General features: G+C 36.7%; 1 protein-coding gene across 1 annotated transcript in view; it reads right to left on the bottom strand.

Annotated features, from left to right (window-relative positions):
• Positions 1-2,947: 2,947 nt before the first annotated feature.
• LOC149082552 (uncharacterized) overlaps positions 2,948-21,527 on the bottom strand; it is a 30,173-nt gene continuing 11,593 nt past the window's right edge. The window contains exon 4 of the mRNA XM_089236761.1: positions 2,948-3,010. Within this exon, the coding sequence (XP_089092887.1) occupies positions 2,948-3,010 (63 nt within the window). The remainder of the gene's footprint in view (positions 3,011-21,527) is intronic.

Consider the following 21,527-nt stretch of genomic DNA (forward strand, 5'->3'; position numbering starts at 1 on the left):
TCGATTGGGCAGGGCTCCACTGGTGGTGTTCCTCCCGTCCGGGTCCTCCTGTAGAGTATGTCGATGTGTATGTCGAGATGAAGATTGGAGATTGCGGTTGGGATGATCAAGAGCTTGCTTTGGACCCGTAGGAAGGGCATGTATAGGAGATAGAACGAATCGAACTCTGCGGGAAGATATTTCCTTCTTCTTTTTGGCTTTTCGCTTGGTAACTGTGATGAAGTCGGAGTCAGAGTCCAGCGTCGCCTCATCAACTGTTTCGTAGGCAGACATGTCGGACGGAGGACTGTCAAGCGAGGAAGATATTTCCGTGAAGATATTTTCTGGGAAAATATTTCTGCGGGAAGATATTTCCTTCTTCTTTTTGGCTTTTCGCCTGGTGACTGTAAAGAAGTCGGAGTCAGAGTCCAGCATCACCTCATCAACTGTTTCGTAGGCAGACATGTCGGACGGAGGGCTGTCAAGCGCGGAAAAACCATGGCCTTCCTCCGTTGATTTATGGGATGAAGGACAATCTTGAAGTAGCGGCTTTGTCTCTTCTATAAGTGAGTCTGTTGTTTGCGTAGCAAAAGATGTTGTAGAAGAGCTGAGAGACAAAGCCGCTGAAGATGTAGAATTATTGGCAGTAGTAGTAGCGGGAAGGATAGATGACGGTTCAGCAGAAGATGATGTCGATCGTGTGCGATTTTCCCGTTGAGGTTTACCCACATATTGTTCTATGCCGCTGGTTTGCGTATGTGAATCTGTCCGTTCTCCGAGTCCTTCAATCCAATTAAGGATTATGTCTAGAAGTTTGTTGGCTCTTTTCCTGGGTTTAAGAGGTATGTTGTATTCGAACGATGGGGTTCCTCTAACACCAGTAAAAGAGTTAAGAATTTCTTTTATGTCTGTAGCCATGTGCATGATGTTCAAGTATTTTCGGTTGCGTTCGAAACTATGGAAGGTGAAGATCTGTTCACTATTGTCATTATCCGAGGAATAGATTTCAGGGCTAAGTAGGGAGGAAGGGAGGGCTTTCGTAGGAGACAAGGTTGGCAAATTAGTGACGGGCGATAAAGCTGGAACATGTTGAGAGCATTTCTGTAGAAGTTTTGAAGCCGATCTTGTAATTCTTTTTCCAGAGAGGGAACTTCTTTTGTTGATATAAACCTGTGGTGTCGGTGTAGCTAGCTGGGTGAGAGGAGCGACTACGTTGGTGACTGCAGACGATTCGTTGGAGCAATCAATGGCATATTTTAGGCCCGGACATTCATTTAAACTATCTTCATAGTAGGTCGGTAATGAATAGTCCGTTGCAGAATCAGCTGTTGGACGATCTATAGTCTGTTTGATGGTTTTCTTCTTAGCTTTATTGGTTTTAGCCTTTTCTTGTGTCGTGTTGGCAGTATGTTCCTTGAATTTATGCTTGTGGAGGCGCTTGGTCTTGGATTTAGGTACAGAGAGACCATGAGGCATCGACGAGGCGGAGAGTATTGGTGATGAGGCGGTAACTGTCGAATGGGTGTGAGCATCTTTAGTATGTTTTGGCGAGTGCGTCTGAGGATATTTCATGAAGATCTGGGCCAGAAGGCCTTTCGCCTTGGAAGACTTCGGTGTATCTTGAATTGATGTCATAGCTGTAGTATAAGGAGAATTTTTTGCATGCTGGTTCGTGTCATGCGTAGATGGCGAAGCATATGATGAGCGTTGTGTGTCAGGAGGTTGGCTGTATGCGGTTTCTTTACTTTTCTGCTTCTTAGAAGAGTGACAATGGCTTCTTTTTGGGCGGTCGATATATATGAAGGATGGATGCTCCGTACAGCTGTCTTTCCCGAGGTTTTGGCTATTGTTTCGGGATGAGGTAATGTTTTGGCATGCAGTAACTGGTGTCGTCGTCATCTGGGAGTCCACATGAGTCGTAGCGTAATGAGGTGCTGGATCCTGTTGAGTATGCTGCTTAGGAGGCTGCGACTCTTGTGCAGGAGAGGATCCGGCAACTGGAGAGATGTCTTTGAACAGATCTTCTAAGATTTCTCTGTCCACTTGCGGTATGTCGATCGTTTTGGACGTGATAGACATGATTGGTACAATAGATAAATACAATGAGCTAATCACAACGAATCAGAAAATTAATTGGACACAGAAACATAGGGGAAAAAACTGATTCGCAGGATTTAGAGTTCTAAGCTCAAGAAGAAATATATGTAAGATGTCAGAGTTAGGAGACAGAGATTGACGCCTATATATATATAGAAATATGAAAAATAGTTTATTGAAAGGAATAAAGTAGCGTAAAGTAGAGTAGATTGATCTTGTACTCAAGCCATTGTATACAGCTCATCCTTAATGTTAATGTACACCGTATTATAAAAAATCGTAAAATCGGGGATATTTTGATAACTAATTGGTCGAATTGAATATAAAATATATCAAAGTTTTCAGAAATATATAAGCTAATTCAAATCTATAAAAAGGAAAGATGTAGCTGTGATAGAATCTCAAATCCGTTAGTCTCGTTGTAAAATCGAAGCTTATTCTAGATAATTTGCTGAAAATGAAAAATAGGCTCAAATAATCATTTATATATAAATCTGGCAATAGAATTATTGAAAGGCATTGTAAAGCTGATCAGGGAATAAATTTAATAATTTCAGCTCGGTATTACCGAATATACAAGGTCCATCAATATAAAGACATCTCTTATCTTTGCTAGATATGGCGAATCGTTCCAAAAACGGAAAAATATTCAAAAATCACACAAAATCGATATATTTCTATGATATTTCAAGCAAGTGATAATTAAGAGCGACTAATAAAAGAAAAATAATAAGAATCAAACTCAAAAAGCAGCGAGAAGGTACTAGATGAAGGCCCCGAAGAAGTCGCTATGCTGTAACATTGCGAAGAGGAAGGTGTTCACCGCGATGGTCGTATCTTCCGAAGTAGTCGTTCGATTCACTAGCGGTTTTCACCAGGGTGTAGCGGACATGCGGATGTAGAAGGGCACATAAAGAATCCAAGGATTGACACACTGCAAAATAATGAAAAGATGAATTCCAGGAATATGAGCACGGAGCGTCGCAATTGATAACTTGCTTAGTTCGCGCCTTTTATGTGTGGTGTAGCAGTAGTAGGTAGGGCCTCCAAAAAATAGCTCGGAGATCCATGATGTTCTTAAGTCAGCCTCCTCGTTGGGCAATTTGCCTGTTGTGGCGTTGTATTTGTATTTGTATATAGTGCATATATATTACATTTTACTATAAGATAATTTTTTAATACCATTTTAGAATTAAAATTGAAAAATGTATAAATTATTTCAGCAGGCTGCACAAAGTTAGATTTTTTTTTAAACTTTTGTACCGCGAAAGGGCCTTGGCATTTAAATTTTTGAACAAGCTTGAAGGGTTAACAAAAGCTACACAAATGACTATGAAACTAAAAGTATCACCATTACCATTCTACCCAAAGAATAACGCTAGAGCGTAGTAGCTGAAGGGTTAAATTGAATTGAATATCGATTTAGAACAGTAAAACAAAAAGAAAACTATACTCTTACGAAATCGCGTTATTCAATTCATTTTTCAAAGCGCATATGAATCGCACTCGATTTGATTGCTCCAACACGATTGGAAATCTATTTCCATAACCGACAAGTTTATTCCCTACAGAATATAACATATTTCACTTAAAAAAAAGTATTATAGCATTTTTATTTTACTTTTCCTCAGAACCCAATATATTTATAAGGTGTTGTGCGCATGGTTTTGACATCGCAAACAGCTTGCGTAGGGTTTGAAGCAAAGTGTCTCGTAAGCTGACGGATTACGAATAAAGAATACGTATATATATGACAGGAACACACACATAAAATACGGCCGGAATGCTGCTGTTTATTTTTGGTGGCCGAGTGCTGTCCCCCTCCCCGCCCCTCCTCCTTAAGTCTGTCCGAGCTCAGCGCGGAATATGGCAGCATATGACAGGGGTTGCTGACATCTTCATCCCAGTATGAATGAAATTGAAATTTCAATATACATACTCTTTTTTGACAGGGAAAAGAAGTATTGTGGCAGAGAGAGGAGAAATTTTTTTTTCCCCACATAGGAAAAGGATGAGTTTTGAACGAATAAGCAGTGCAGTTGGTTCAGTGAGATATGTGAAAATATTTGCTATATTATATGTTATTAACGCGTGAATTATTACCTTTATTTCAACAACATTTTATCTCAATAGATAACATGGGATTATTTACAATCATATTGCTTATCTAATACTGCCTTACTACATAGTGACGGACTCGCATCGAAAGGACCCGAAATAGAAAAGGACCCCGCGCTCTGTCCCCATAAATGATATAAGCTGGTTACCCAAAGGGTTTGGGCAGTGGTGGAAGAGCGATGCGACGAACGAAGCACTAAGCACCGAAAGACCACCAGCGAACAAGAATACACAAAATTGGTTACATTCGGCAGGTTCTTTACGCACGTCACCAGCAGGCCTCGAAGGGGAGGTGGTACGGAAAAACTATATACATATATATATACGACGGGTTCACACCCCATCGTCACCACAGTAGTGGTCAGATGAGGTTGGTTTTCTTTGATTTCCAACTTCGAGGAGCGAATGTGAACCGATCTTCCCGTTTAAAAATGTCACTACAGAGAGCAACAGGCCTACAACGCTAAACCCTTCAATCATTGCAATTCACTCATAGTTAGAAAAACTGATGGCAGCACTACGCATAAAAAACATTATATATTCAACCAAAATAAAAGAAGAATATGATGCCATAGGTTTTTGGTGATGGAGGAGATTAGGTTTCACGAACATCAATGGGTAATTTGTGTGGACTTGAAAATTGTTAACTTTCTCCTTGGTCAACAAGGGAGGCTACACGAAATATCCTTGCTTCTTGTGCCTATGGGCTAGCAGAGCCAAACCATACTACTGGGTAGGCCTACGAGAAAAAACATCGCTGTTGAAGAAAGAAATTTCATTCGTGAACCCTTACCGAGAAGAGACAGAATCGTCTGGTCTCCGCTGCATTTAAAGCTGAGGTTAATGAAACAGTTCATGAAAGCTCTTGATTAGGACAGCCTTTAAATGCATAGGACAAAAATTGCCTGGAATATGCACAGAAAAACTTAAAGCTGGAATGTTTGATGGTCCCCAAATCAAAAAACCTCATAAACGACCCCTCATTTCATGGATTCAGAGCGTAAAGCGAGCAATCTCATTTGTTCATTGCTTGCACAGCCGTTTCCCTGAGATTCTTAGCAATACTTGTAAAAAGAAGATGAATGATTTCACCAGGAGATTTCACCAAGACAACAGACGGCCGATACCAGGGCATATACAGTCAAACCTCGCTACCACCCTGCGTCATTCGGTTAACACGTCACTCCGCTTAACGGGTCACTTTTTTGGAAGTTCCAATTGTCCTCAGACAGGAATTGGCAAAGCTATGGCTTACTCCGTTTTACGAGTCACTCCGCTTACTAAGTCATATTGTTTCTCTCCCAATAGTGACTCATTAACGAGGTTTGAGGTATACTCATATGAGGGCATATTACTGTTGGAATCTGCTATGAGACTATGAACAAAGTCCACTCAAGAATTTCAAAAAAAGAAGCCTTTCGGAGTTGAACAAAATAACATTTTCTTTGGTTTTCATTTGATTCTTCTCATTTCTAATTTTAAATTGAGCTATTGTAGATATACAGAAGTGTTGCTGTGCTTTTTATCAATTAACTAAAATGTTTTACAAAATTTCTTAAAGAAATTCTTTTAACGCCTATACCGTACACCTAATTAGATGCGTTAACGTAAATAACGATACCGTCATACCTAACAAACAAGGGCTGATGGGCAAAAACTAATGTCATATTTGTTTCCAGCGCACATGAAATTCATAAAATATCAATAGAAAAATCCCCGGCACTTATAGCACCGGATTATGCGTTGCCCTGTATTATCAATATAGACCAACGAGCAATTTCAACATAACATGGATATGACAGATACATGGATATGAAACTGACTAAGTGAGGAGATATCGATGTTTCAGGAAAGGAAAATTCATCTTTGCCATCATAGGGACACGAACCCCGTTCTCCCGTTTGCCGGACGAGTACTCTACCAACTAAGCTATGAAGACAGGTAGAATTTCCTCTCCTTGGAGAGTATGTACTTAGTCTCACTTAGCCAGTTTCTTGTATCTTATTAACAGGGGGGGGGGGGGGGAGAATGACGTCTTTCGTCATAACACATGAATATATATTTTTACAATATTCCAATACTGTTTAAAGTAGTAGGCCGCCACTAAGAAGAAGCAGACAGGTCTTGCGTCCTGGTCACCAGAGCCACAGAGGGGTCTGAATTCACTCTTTAGGGGCTTCTTCAACATTACATAAGGCCACAAAAATGAGAGTTTACCCAGGGTGGACAAGCATTTAATTTCAGCCCTGGATTTATCCCCTCAGTGGGCACATGAAAAGGGATTTATACCGAGCGCGTGTTCGTGTTCCTCCAGAATAAATAAATTCTCTCTCTCTACTGGATTTTTCTTATTCTTCTATTCTATCCACGCAGAAACGCAGTTGCGACTGCATCTTCACAGCTTTCCGCCCCACGAGGTACGGAAAACTGCTATGTGTACGATCGTGTTTTTTTTCAGTTTCAAGACTTATAGAGTGTTCAATATTTACTTTACTTTTCAAAAGAAAATCCTCAGGTTTTAATCATGTGTGAAATGCTTGCTGAGTGTACTTTTTTACTTATAAATCTCAAGTAGAGCACGTTCATTTATTTGGGTACGTAGAAATTCTTCTCAGTATATGTCACTCAATCTCTCAATATACATCAACAAAAGAGAAAGCATTTCGAATCCACATCCAACTTATTACGCATAAAATAAAGTAATCTAAAAATAATCTTCAAAAAAATTTATAATTAGGTTTTTTTCCTGGTAGAAGTATAGGAAATATTAAAAAAAAAAATGTACATGAAATAATTCCAATGCCAAGATTTCAACTGTTCCCGAAATCGATTTGTTTAAGCTTCTTTTCCTTTCAGCATCACAACTGAACAATAAATGCTCATTAGCGTTCACGAGTTCCTTAATTAAATTCATTCAATTATGGTGGAGCAGAAAATTATAAAAGATCTTTTAATTGTGGATTAAAAAAAAGCATTTATCAAGGGAAATATATATACTTTTTTTTAAGACTTCAATTTCTTTCAACTAAGATTTTAACACGGTTCTCTAAATGTGAGGTCGAAAAACAGAAGAGAAATCATTATTGAGTCAAATCTTATATATTCTCACACCGTTTGCAGCAAAAGCATGGATTCGTAGTAAAGGAAGAAATGAGAAAGGATGAGAAACAATTAATTGATCTTATAAATGTACTAATGAAGTACTATACCAGATATAATATTTCCATTGTTTTATTCCTACACACGATGGAGATAGATCAGTAGGATCCCGTTTTTAGAAAAGTTACTCCAATTACAGATTTTCGTAAAATCAATAGAGATAATTCTTTTTGTTCCGCTAATGCCTAATAATTATCAACACGGACCTTTTTTCTTTTATTACTTTGAGATATTTCTTTTCAGTTTTAAGGAAAGTGTGATTCGTTTCATTTGGGATAAAAAAAACTATTAAGATCATTTGAAAAATATCCACTAAGAAAGAAAGATCAATGAATATTCTTTTAGATTCGCATTCATTGATTCCAATTGATCGCAATCTTTGTATGTATGTAGTTTCTTTCACGAAATTTAGTGGATACTGTTTTTTTCTCCTTGATTAAAAAAATAATGTGTTTTTTTTTTAAGATGACGATCAATTTCTTTGATTTCTTCTTCGTATTTTAAAGATGGATGAGACTGTGATGAAAATTATCATAATGTTTCATCTATTCCATTATTTTTTTCATTCTCTCACTGATTGCAATGCATTTTACTTTGGGTCTGAAAAAATCACCAATGGATCATTAATTTCCAAACGTAGAGATTAGCATAGTTCAGAAAAAAGTGCTTAATCATTCCCTATTTTGTTCAAAACTGATTTTTCAGATAGTGTAACTGTTGGAGAATATAGTTCAAGTCTTTCTCCGAGATTTTATATTGGACAAAAAGATAGATAACGTGAAAAAATATAAATATTTGTCATGTGAATACGTCTTTTAGAACATCTTCCACACCACACCGGGTGTATCTCTGAAAAGTTGGGGTAACGAAACTGCTTTAAACGCTCATATCTCGAGAAGTATATAGAACACGTGAATGTTTTTGCTGTCAACGGATGCTATTTTACCGCAAACCCACTCCGGTCATATCGTCGTACCGATATTTAGTACTAATCGAGTTGGGTCATGAATAAAAGCGCCATCTTCCGTTGGTCACTTCAGGTTTCGTAAGAATTTGTTATCTAGGTTGTTCCCCAAGGATCGACCTAACTATAGCTTCCATGGTGGGAAACGATCATCTTACCGCTGCACAACTCGGGTGCTTGATGTCACGCACCCGACAAGCGGATAAATCGCATCGAGAAGAATTCCAAAGCATGTTTTTAGCGTTGATGGATTTCGGCTTTGAGCACCGGACACTTAAAACGTGGCGTTATGAAACGTAACGAATTTCCTCAAGCGATCATACCTTGAGAAGCATATACAACACGAGAGCGTTTTTTTGCTATCTACGGATCTGCAACTTCGGGTTATGTGCAAAATAATAAATGTGAAGATATATAATATAATTATCACAGTGAATAATACTGAAAATATTATAAAAATGAGGTACCGATTAGAAAAAAAATAAATATACAGACACGAATACTAAAATATTACCATGATAAATATTTACATGTAAAACACAAGTATTATGCCAATATAGTGAAATTGTGAATAATATTAAACGAATATATATGAATTATTTACAGATTATAATCGTTTTTTGTCAGGTCCAATGACCATCAGAAAATTTCAATAATTCTATTTTTCGAAAAAAGAGAATTATTACTCTATACCTCGAAAAAAGACAAAACCATTGCACTTTTTGTACTAAATATCAATGAATTTTCACCTCTCCGTCTCGAAATAATTTTCTAAAAACTATGCTAAGCCCAATGATAGTAAAAAGAGAACACAAAAGTTCTTTTCCTTGCTTTTCTCCGGAGGTGAAAGAAACTGATAAGAAAGGATTATTCGTATTGTATTGATGGATCTTGTCGATTATATTGTGATTCAGGGAGGATTGGATGGATGCCATGTGTGGATGACTTGTTCGGCATCGCAAAAAGTCAGCCAACAGGTAATTCAAAGTTGCTTTAAGAAAACTACGGGTTTCGAACCAAACATCTCAGTGATGAAGGAATCAGATCTGGCGAAAAACTCGAATTTCAACGAATCTCAGAATAATGTTGAAAATGGAATTTCAGAACATTAGAGCATTTTATTAAAAACACCTGTGAAAAAAGAAAAATTCGAATGTATTTAAGTGTATTTGCATATGGTGTGATTGAACATCGATTGCGTAAATTGACCAATAAATTTCATCAGTATGTAGTAAAATATAGTACGGTATATTTTAGTTTATAATCAATCGAATTTTTCGCCATTTTTGGCATGATCTTACAAAAAACTATTTCTCAAAACTCTCTATCTCGAAATTTTTTTCGGTCCCGTCACTTTCGAGATAGAGAGGTTTTGATTGTATTTCATATCTTTTTTTTGTCTCTCAATTCGAATGAATCCTTATTTTGTCTAGATTCACTAAAATGTAAAATTCCAAGTGATGATTTTTCATAGAATTTTTTTTTCACAGCGTGTTTCAAGTCAGCCACCTCGTTGGGCAATTTGCCTGTTGTGGCGTTGCATTTGTATAAATATTAAGTGTTACTATAAGTAAAGACACGAATAATTATTCCAAATATAAAAACCAATCCCACATGAAAGTGTAATTAATATTAAGTAGACTACGGCGTGCATTTCTAGGAAACAAACCAAATGAAGTACGTCTACAAGCTCTATTAACAATTAGCCTAATGTTGTCTTTTCGAAACTTATTCACGACATAATCTGAAACAGCCATTTCTGAAATTAGTTCGCAAGCAGACGATACAGTATTCCGAAGAAAGTCTCTAATGAGTTACAAATGAAAATAATGAGAGAGTCTAACTACCCGCTTGTCTTAGACATATTAATGCTTTCTTTCCAAATATATAACCAATTTCAATATACACTCATCTCGCCATGTGTGCGAACAAGGAATGCAAATATTAATTTTATTACGCAGTGCGAGACATAATTATAAGACAACATGAATATTTTCAAGAAAAAAGAAAATTAGAAAGAATATTTCCACAATAATGAAACTCAAGTACATGTATCGGTCATATCGTTTACAACATTGGGTGAAATTACAACGACGTCCAAGAAACAGTTTTTGAAAGAAACATATAAGTTGTACCAGTAGGAATTTCTTTAAGAGGCATTTAATATGAAACCTGCATAAAACGAATTAATAAAATACATTTATAAGACAAATTAATCAAAGACATTTTCTTTTCTATTACTTTACAGTAGTGTAGTCCTGCGTTACATTTTGCAAATAATTTTTACGTCGCCCCTACGTCACTTAAAAACAACGTCAACTAATAAAAATATATATACTTTTTACAACTACCTCATCAGTAGAAAAAAATGCCATGGGGATACAGAGATGTAAGAAAGAGAAATTATTGAAATTTGCACCGGCGTTTCCAAAACACGTCTAGCAAATAAAATTGGACGTTCTCAATGTGTCGTCACAAATGTTTCAAACCGTGGAACGGTGGCTTTGTAAAAAAAACTATCTGGGCTCTCATCCCCTATGCTTGTTTGCCGGAAAATGAAACACAATGCTTGTGTTCTAGCCGTAAAGAGGAAAATGTCATCCACAAATAGATATTGTTCGGAAGTGCAATCATTTGGGTACCACATTACAGAATGATCTTAAATGGAACTCGCGCATTGTATTTTAAAAAATATATAATATATAATACTTACAAAAAATGAAAAACTTAATCGATGAACATTTTTCGAAAGATTTATTTTACGCATTTATATTTTCAATTATCAATTATGGAATCAGTGCCTGGTGAGGAGCATATTACGAGAATATTCGGAAATAAGATAAATACAAATACAACGCCACAACAGGCAAAATAACCAACGAGGTGGCTGAGAAAAAGATGCCCATAAAAATATAATATATATAACATAATAAAATCTCAAATATTAATAGACAGTTCCAAAATACAATGAAATTTAAAATACTATAATCTATCTTTGAGACAAAACGTTTTTGCACAGAATTATCAATTTTTAGTACTAAATGAAAAATGCTAAACAAAAAATCAAAATATAACTTCAAATAGATATAATCGAGTTTATCAACAGTAAAAAATTATATAAAAAGACACTTTCCCATATTGCTCTTAAGATATTAAACATTTCTTCACACTGAAAATCAACTTAATAATAGCAATAATAAAAGCATAAATTTAATAATATTTGACTTCGTTAGAAGCACAGATTACAAAACAATTTTGATGAATGTATTGTAAGAGTATATAAGAGCAATATTGAACAGAATACAAGTAAAGAGTACAATGATGAAAGAAAAAATGGAAATGATGTATGATAATTATATTATATATTGAGCTTCACAATAAATAACTTAATTCTGAACTTTATTCAGAAATATGCACACAAACGAAAATACATTTTAACACATATCCAATAGACGTAATCACGCTGATGCTAAAAAAATATTTAATAACATATTCCTTTAGGCTTGCTAGAAGGCCTTTTCAGTCCCTTGAGGCTATAACGTGTTTGTTTGTATTATTTGGGTGTATTTTGCTTATTTTATATTGATATTTGTGTATTATATGTTTGTATTTGTGTAACACATGTCTAAAAAAATATTAAATCTGCCTTTTTTTTAAAAAGAACAATTTTTAGCTTCATAAGTATCATCAAATTCATGAAAATGAAAAAAAAAAGCCACCGTTAACTTTGAAAAACAAACAGGATCATTTGACTCTTGCAAACCATACCATGCTTGAACTCATTAATGGTATTCTGTCATGTTGTCCGATGGAGGAAAAAAAAATTAATTTTGATGGTTCAGATGGTTTCCAATCACATTGGCATGATTTGAGGTCTGCAACGTCATACTCACTAAGCCGTCAAATATGTGGTGGTTCCATGACGGTTTGGAGAGCATTGTCTGTCCAAGGAAGGACTGACTGATGTCGTTTTGCTCAAGGATGAACTCAAATGGATGTGTAGGACTTTAGCCGGAGTAACTTGGTATATATAAAGCAGTTGTTTGTGGCGAAGAATTGCATATTGTAGCAATATAATGTGTCGATTCATTTGTCAGGTCACACAAATCAGTATTTCAAGCAAGAAAACATCAATAGCCCCTTTCATGGCCAGCTTATGCCTTTGACAACGATGCCATGGAAAATTTGTTGACCATCATTTCCAAAAATCCGTATGTTTCTTTCAGAAAAGAGCATGTATTTGTTTGGAATTTTAAAAATGATTTTTTCGCATTTATGACACAAAAAATGCATTAAATGACAACAAATCTTTATTTTTACCAAATTTCTATTTTTTAAATATTATTTTTGGAGAAGAAATAATTCACTTCATTCGAATATTTTCAGCCAAGATGATGCGGGGTACATTCATGCTCACATGCACACACAGTTTTTCCCAGAATTTCATTTCTAAATTTTGTGTAATAAATCACACTTTTTATTGAGACACTTTCTCCTGGAAGCCATCTAAAAAATTATGAAAATTGAACTTCATGTCATTCTCCGATGAAAGCCCCATAGTTCATATTAACACATTTCCCACTCGAAACTTACACAATCCTTCAAGTCAGAGCATAACTCCTCTTAGATCAAAAAAAAATTCTACTGTGAGAAAACCAACTCACACATTTGTGACACCAGAGTCTGAAAGAAATATGCAGGTGAGAGGCGATTTTCTTCCATCGAGCATCTAAAATCCGCCATATCACAGTTTTGGAATGATCGTGAAACTCGTTGAATCCATGAGAATTCGTATTTTTGCTTAAATAAACCTCCGGCCGATCTTAAGTATGCGCGTATTATTTTGGGCGGATAGTACAGGGTGCCCCAAAATTGACGGTGCTACTTGTGAAATGAATAAAAAATACAAATGCACGTTTTCGGCATTTCGCTGGAAAAAAAAGTGAATTTTTTACACAGAACAGATGTGACAGGATAGTCTTGAAAAAACTAAAATATATTTTCAATACATCCACCATTTACAGCCAGCAACAACACGATGTTTTATCTCAGAACAAAATTCACAGAAACACGAGTAAACGTGTGAGCCGGGGTTACGAAAATACCCTATTTTAGTTCTCGGGCTGCTGCACCATCTGTTGAAAAAGTTTGTAACCAATTTCAAAATTCTCTCTGAAATCAATTCAGACCATCCATGTCGTATAAGACATATGCAGGGATTTCTGCGGAAATTTGTTTCGAGACTGTACCACGTAATTGCCCAACATAACGTCTGTTTTCGACGGGACGGAGTGTCGTTAGATGGAGCGTCGACTGTATTAAAGTGTTTTTAGACTGCATTGCCATCTTTTCTGAAAATTTAGAACCAATTTTGAAATTCTGCTGGACTGAAATCTCACCCTTTTTCAAGTGCAATGCAGTCAAAGTTGTAAGTGAATTCGATGTCTCACATCAAAATCTTAATCTCGAGCGAATGATCAAATCTCGACTGGATTTCACAATAATCCGTTCATGTGAGACGCTCGATCACAAGAAAATCAGTTGCGAATTTCTACTCTTATCAGTCTAATAAAAGATAACCATCTGTTATATGGACGTCTAAGCTGCTTATCGAAAAAAAATTCTCACCAAAAGGAAAGAATTTTTGCAAGTCAGTAAAGAGGAAACAGTGTGAAGCGTACCGAGAAATAATCCTTTAGGATTGAAAAAGCACATCATCAACATTTTTACAATATATACTCTGCGTTAGCAAAAGTCCTAGACGCTTTCTTCATGTTTTGAGAGAGGGAATGGGCGGAATCCGGAAGAATAACTTTGAAGTGGATTTCCTGAACGTTTCCCCCAACCATTGCCAACAAAATAAAGTTTTCGCCTGAACGACCATCGACAACGCTGGGATACAGCAGTTTCGAAATCCTTCGGGAAGAATCCGAATGTGTGTCGAGAGTGTTTTTTTTTTTTTCTGCTCTCTCGGGCAGCAGATTTGGCATGATCTTGACCAGTGGATTCAGAAATGCTTTTCACTTCATGGACGTGTGTGTGTGTGTGTGTGTGTGTGTGTGTGTGTGTGTGTGTGTGTGTGTGTGTGTGTGTGTGTGTGTGTGTGTGTGTGTGTGTGTGTGTGTGAAGAGAAAATGGAGGAAAATAAAGTAATAAAAGAAATGCGATTTGGGACTTGAAAACTGTGAAAAATGTACGAAGCACAGCTTTCTTCTTTCCAAATTCTTATAGATGTGCGTTATTCCATGAAGCATAAATGGGTTAGCCTCTGAAAAAATTCGGTTATAGGAAAAAGACATGGAAATAACGTGTAGAGGCAAAACTTACGAAATATATACAGTCATACGCAAATCTGTAAAGGGTTCCGAGTGTACTCTGATGCAAACAGTTTTGCTATTGAAAAAAAAAAAACTTTATCAAAATCCTTTATATGTGTTCATATCTTCGTGAAAATATGAGTTTTATAATGCGATGCAATACCATCCGATTTTTTACAGGTATTTTTTTAGACAAGTCTAGAAGTAAGTCGCATGAACAATGCGCTGAAAGATATTTTCTGGAAATGTCTCCAACATTAAACATTCAAGCACACACTATTGAGGACTATAGAAATCTGAAGACTGTACCAGCAGTAGCAGGAGATTTTTCTGGAATTTATATAGGTTTGTATAAAATAAATTCTTTCACATGCCGAGGGTCTATTTCAGTACGCACCGCATCGGAAAGGATAAAAAATGATTTTGTAAGAATTATCTCACATATTATGTAACTATGGGAAACAAGGGACTTCAACCAGCCAGTCATCTAAGGGGTTATTCAAGTATTACGTCAGTGTCGATGGGGGGATGGGGTTCGGGGTTTTCTGATAAGAGGAGGTATTGAATAATGCTCACGTTATCAACCACCCTTTATAAAAAATATGAACTATTCTTAATGGCATCGTATTCGGTGTGCCAAAAAAAGAAGAAAACATTTCGCTAATTTGGGGGTATTTGAACTAGCAATATTCTACCTATTGTCGTATAACGCGTATCCCAGCGTTGTCGATGGTCGTTCAGGCGAAAACTTTATTTTGTTGGCAATGGTTGGGGGAAACGTTCAGGAAATCCACTTCAAAGTTATTCTTCCTGAAGTTGGTTTTCTGTGGTTCCCAACTTCAAGGCGCAAATGCGAGCCGATCTCCCCGTTAAAAAGTCTCGCCACAGAGAGCAACAGTCCTACAACGATAAATCATTCAATCATAACACTTCACTCATAGTTAGTAAAACTGGGGGCAGATGACAGCACTACACATAACAAGCATTACACAGAAACAAAACTTTACGTCAGGTTGCACTACACGTACACGCACATTCCCGCATGTACCGATTCGTTGGGGGGTTCCGGTGGGGGGTGCATGTGTGGTGTAGCAGTAGTAGGTAGGGGCTCGGGGATCCATGATGTTCTTAAGTCAGCCACCTCGTTGGGCAATTTGCCTGTTGTGGCGTTGTATTTGTATTTGTATTTGTATAAGTCCTCTATAGAGCCACTTTAGTGACCTATAAATGTTCCGCGAATCCTTCAAGTGCTCTAGAAATGTGTCGCGGGCCGCTAAAGTGCTTGCTTTGGAACTGTACTTCGCGTCACTCAAATAATTCGTAATTATGCCGCAAATCACTTAAGTAAACTGTGAATGTGCTTCAGACCACTTAAGTAATTTAGGAACGTGCCACAGGTAGCTTTAGTGATGTATAGCTGCACTGGGTGCCGCTTAAGTGCTCTGAAACTGTGCCACATGTCACTCAAAGGATCTCTAAATGTGACTCGGATCGCTCAAGATTTCTGGAACTGTGTCGCGTGTCACTTGAGTGATCTATGAATGTGGCACGGGCTTCTTAAATGATCTGGAATTGTACCACGCGTCACTAAAGCGATCTGTAAATGTCCCGCTTTTAGTTAATTTTTCACAAAATAAGGTTTGAGGTACTGGGCCACATCAGATAACACCGAAGGCTACATTTGGTCCAATGGCTATGGGTATAGCATATATGGCTTAGAGGGCGGGTCGCAATGAATGTCTTGAAAAGAAATTTGAAGTTCTTAGCCTTCAAATGACATTGAAATTAGCAGAAATTTATTATACTAACACATCAATGTATTTTCTTCCGAAATTTTAATTTTTTCTAAACATTTTTTTTTCATTAAAAAAAATAATTTTTTTATCGTCTGGACGGGGACGGGGGGTGGGGACTCGTGTCCCTCCTTCCCACTTACATTGTTGATCCCAATATGCGTTAGGAGGTAAGGGGGAAGAGCTGACGAAATTTTACTGACGGGATGGGATCGAAATGGCTAAAATATCTGCTGACCTAATAGCTCTCCGAGACCGTCCATTCCTTTGGGAAAGAGCGCAAACCATCCCAAGATGGTCTCTCTGGGGGGGTCAGCGGTCATGTCTGTCTGTCTGGCGCACTGCTTGAAAATGACCCGTAATATAACATTAACATTTAATTGGATAATATTAAAGATATACGCAAAATCCTATTCATTTCAAACGACATAAAACGACCGTCTATAACGTCATCGACTACATCTGGTCACGTCTCTTCTACATCTACTTCTGGGGAGCGTTTGCTATCAGCCCCAGAGACTGACATCTTCTTGCCAGTGCTCGCCAATACGCATCCAGATGCGTGTGTGATTCACTCATGAAACCAATTTTTTACTCCTCCAAATTTTGTTGAGGAATGAAATGCACGCTTTCGAGTTTTGAGTAATTTTTTTAGTAGAGTTGTTTCTCACTGATTAAGAAAACAATGCCCCACTTTTCACAAAAATACCCCTTAAAATTTTGGAGTGGAGTGAAATTACTCTTCAAATATATATATTTTTGAATAACAATGCTCCCTACACATCATATGGGGCACACGTAACGTCCAGAGGGCACTCACATCCAACTGAGTGATAAGACGTCTTCCCTTCCCTACAATACATAACTGTATATATAATATATTTCTTTAATGAATTTTGTGGTCTGAAATAGGTTTAGGCAATGCAGTACAACCCCTCAAATCCGAAATAAAAAAGAAATTAACCAATTTCTCTGATGAGAATCAACGTTTCGGAAGAGATGAAAATTCACTAAAATAGGTTTTTCTTTGAGGCTAACGGAGTGCTAAACATTGTAGTGTTTTGTATAATGAATAATGAATGTATAATGAATGAATAATGAATGTATAATGAATGAATAATGAATGTATAATGAATGAATAATGAATGTATAATGAATGAATAATGAATGTATAATGAATGAATAATGAATGTATAATGAATGAATAATGAATGTATAAGGAATGAATAATGAATGTATAAGGAATGAATAATGAATATAAAATATATATGAATTATACAACTTCATATATATTTTTTGAACAAAATTTTATTTGCACCAATTCTTTGATTATAAAAACCTGTGTATATGCTACTCGGCCTGCGCGAACTGTACATTCGAATATTGATAATTTTTGTCGTGTGGCCTTTTTCTGCACATCAAGGTCAGTTAGACCCGAATTTATAGTTTATTGCACAATTCGAAAAATGCCGCGTTCAACATTATTTTATTTTTCCCTATATTCCACCGAAGGGTTGGTTCACTAGCCCTCGGGGAGTGGGGGACTTCCTCCGGCAGCAACGGGTTCTGCTGTCATTTAATCGCCGTATCTGTTGTACGCAACTTCGCGTCAGGATAGATTCTGGCAAGGACGAATTGGGTACCGAACTTGCGATACCTATGAGTATCCTTTGGTACTGTAGATAGACAGATAGAACAGCTCACAACCATGGACTGATGCAAAGCAACTTCCGTCACAGTTTACAAGAGGCAGAGTTGTGTCGGAAAAATTAGCAAAGGTTAATAGTAATTTGGTTTAATAAAATTTGGTAGTAAATTTAGTTTTAAATTAATAAAATTTGGTAATAAATTTAATTTTAAATTAATAAATTTTGGTACTGTGCTGTGTAGATGTGTACCTTATCGACCTGATTTTCTGCCCCCATCATTTGAATATGCTCTTGTGAAATATTATGTCAGTCGTCCCATTATGTATTTTCGTGTCAACGAGGATTCGCAGTATCTCATAATCTTGACTAAACGAAGTATGACTACGACTCGACCAAGCATATACGTCATCTCAAGTTGAACTAGAATAGATGAATGCTATGGTCAGCAAAATAAAGGAAAGATGAATGTGTTTTTGTAACCAGGAAAAGGGAGAATCATTTTTCCGGATGATAAATCATTGTCACACAGAATCTCACGGACACGAGCGAATATATTCATATAAAAACACCATAGTGAAACAATGCAGTGCAATAAATTATTCAGAATTTTTTCAAGTGCACTTTCTTTTTCCCCGTAGAATCCTAATAGAATTACGAATGGAATAAAAATAAGAGATTAATAATAAACAATACAATTGAACTTGGTTAATTCGAATCTCAAGTGGACAGAAAAATAGTTCGAATTATCTAATTCATCATAATAGGAGACTGTATCTCCATAAAAGAATCAAATGACCACTTATCATTAAGAAAAATGCATAGTATGCCGATTTTCGCTTTGTAGGTACTTGTGTTTTTATAAAACATAAAACGCGTTAATGTGATCACAGAAATATTTCATTTATGAATTTAAGGGTTTTCTTTTGGATGCTCTTACACTACACGAAATTTTTAAGTTGATTTATTTTGCATAGTCTCCCAAACTTTTTGTTCCATCGCCCCGCCCCCAACTCAAGTAAACCCATAGGATCCTATGTTAAATCAGTAGGTTGTATCTCCCCCTTGGACCATTCTATCGCCCACCAGGGGGCGATATCACCCACTCTGGGAAACACTGATTTATTGCATGGGTGCACAACCTCCGGCTCGCGGGACGGACGTGGCGTGCGGAAGTTGCTCTGTTAGAAAACTATCAATAAAGACAACACGATAAATACCTAAAATGACCATATATTTCTTGCACGAAAATATTTGATACCGCCAAGAAGATTAGCAAGTGACGTTGCCAGATACAGATGCAAATTGTCGAAGGCAAGTGACGTTGCCAGATACAGTTGCAAATTGTCGAAGGCAAGTAAAGTTGTCAGTTACCGAAAAAAAAAATATCCAAAGGCAAGTGAAGTAAAAAATTACAAGAATAAAAATTGTCAAAGGACAGTGAAGTTGCCATTTTCAGTCAAAAGATTGTCAATTTGAAATAAAATTGCCAGGTGACGCAAAACCATTGTCAAAGGCAAATGAAGTTGCCAGCTGCAGCAAAAAAAATTTGTCAAAGGCTAGTGAAGTTGCCAGCTGCAATCAGGAAAATTGTCAAAGGCAAGTGAAGTTGTGCCAGTTACAGGCAAAAAATTTGTCAAAGGCAAGTAAAGTTGCCGGTTGCAGAAAAAAAAAATGTCAAAGACGAAAAAAGTGGGCAATTACAGCCGAAAGAATTGTTAAAAGCAAGTGCAATAGGTAATTACAAACAAAAAAGAAAATCTGTGAAAAGCAAGTACAGTTGTCATTTACAGTGAAAAAAAATTTTGTCAAAGGGCAGTAAAGTTTTCAATTACAGCCAAAAATAGAATTGTCAATCATCGCTAAAATTGCCAATCGCGGAAAATGATGGGAATCTACAAAATGTATGACACAAAAAAAAAAGTTTCTGTGACAAAATATGTAAGATGAATATAGTAATTATTTGACTATTATTAATTATGATAATTAGAGTCATAATTTTGTGCTCAAACGGCAGAATGTTATGATACTTTTTCAAGATTTCACGATGACAAATTTTTATTGAAAAAAAATATTTTGCCAAAATACGATACTGTGGGGTTTTTGACATTACAATTTGCCCCCGTTGTTTCCTCATAAACTGAAAGAGAAAGACTTGCCACACCTTCCAAAATTTTGACGAACGAGACACTGTGAACAATTCAGTTTTTTGGGAAAAGTGACTTACATATATGGTATTTCCTCCATCCGCGAGCACAAAATTATCATGATATAATTTAAAAATCGGGTAAATAGTTTTCTTTCAAAAATTCAACCAAATCCTCTTGAAAATAGTTTCAAAAATTAGACATTTTACAAACAAGTTCGGATTAAATTACTGGATTAAATTCGGATTAATTTCCAAAATTACTGCAATACGCCGTAAAACACGGTCATATTGTCTCTATCCCCCGCGAACGGCAGAAATACGTCATATCTGGCACACGGACTGAAAAAGTTGTGCACCCTCGATTTAGAGCAGTGATTCCCTACGTGGGCGTTAACGCCCACTTGGGGGCGATGGAAAGTTCCAGGGGGGAGATAGAAGCTACGGGTATAACATAGGATCCTATGGGTTAGATTGCGTTGGTGGGGGGAGGCGATGGGAGAAAAAAAATTCTGAAGAAGGGGCGATGGGACAAAAAAGTTTGGGAAACTATGATTTATAGAACACTAGCTGATACCCGGCGACGTTGCCCGCCCCGTAAAAAATTTATATATGTATAGCTTATTAATTATTTCTTAATCAAAAACATTTCTGCATCAAGTAAGAGAAAATTGCTTTTATTTTTAAATATTTTAATTAAAAACTTCAGGCAATCACTTGTGGATACACTATATTTTTTCTTTTTCCATCTGGTGTGTAGATGTACAAATTTTTAGCATTACCAACACGCGAACAGGTGACGAAAAGGTGTCCGTGTGAAAAACAGGGCTCAAGTAAGTTGATACCTGCCACTGCTAACGACTGGCCTTGCGCTTTGTTGATTGTCATGGCAAAAGCTAAACGAATCGGTAACTGTAATAGCTTGAAAGTGAATGGCATTTCTTCAGTGATAATTGGGATACGTGAAATGAAGGTTTCTTTTTCTTTGTCACATCCAGTTAGAATCGTTACTTCAATGATGCAATTGTGCAATTTCTTCACGCAGAGTCTGGTGCCATTGCAGAGTCTCGGTGTGTCCAAATTTCTTAAAAGCATTATAGGTGCTCCGACTTTGAGGGTCAAATTGTGTGGTGGCACACCCGGAATATCCAAAGGAGTTCAGACATTCTACAGGATACAGAACTAAATGTCTGTGCCGTGTCTGTGACAGTGTCAACCGATTTGTAAGATGTGGAGTCTCCTGGAATAATTTTTAGGATTTTTTCGTTGATCTTGTTCATACTGTCATTTTTCGGTGCCAGAATCGCT

This window comes from Pholcus phalangioides, unplaced genomic scaffold (genome assembly GCF_987345545.1).
Source record: "Pholcus phalangioides strain wild (caught in Gottingen) unplaced genomic scaffold, Ppha-v1.0 ptg000009l_1, whole genome shotgun sequence".
NCBI classification, from domain to species: domain Eukaryota; kingdom Metazoa; phylum Arthropoda; class Arachnida; order Araneae; family Pholcidae; genus Pholcus; species Pholcus phalangioides.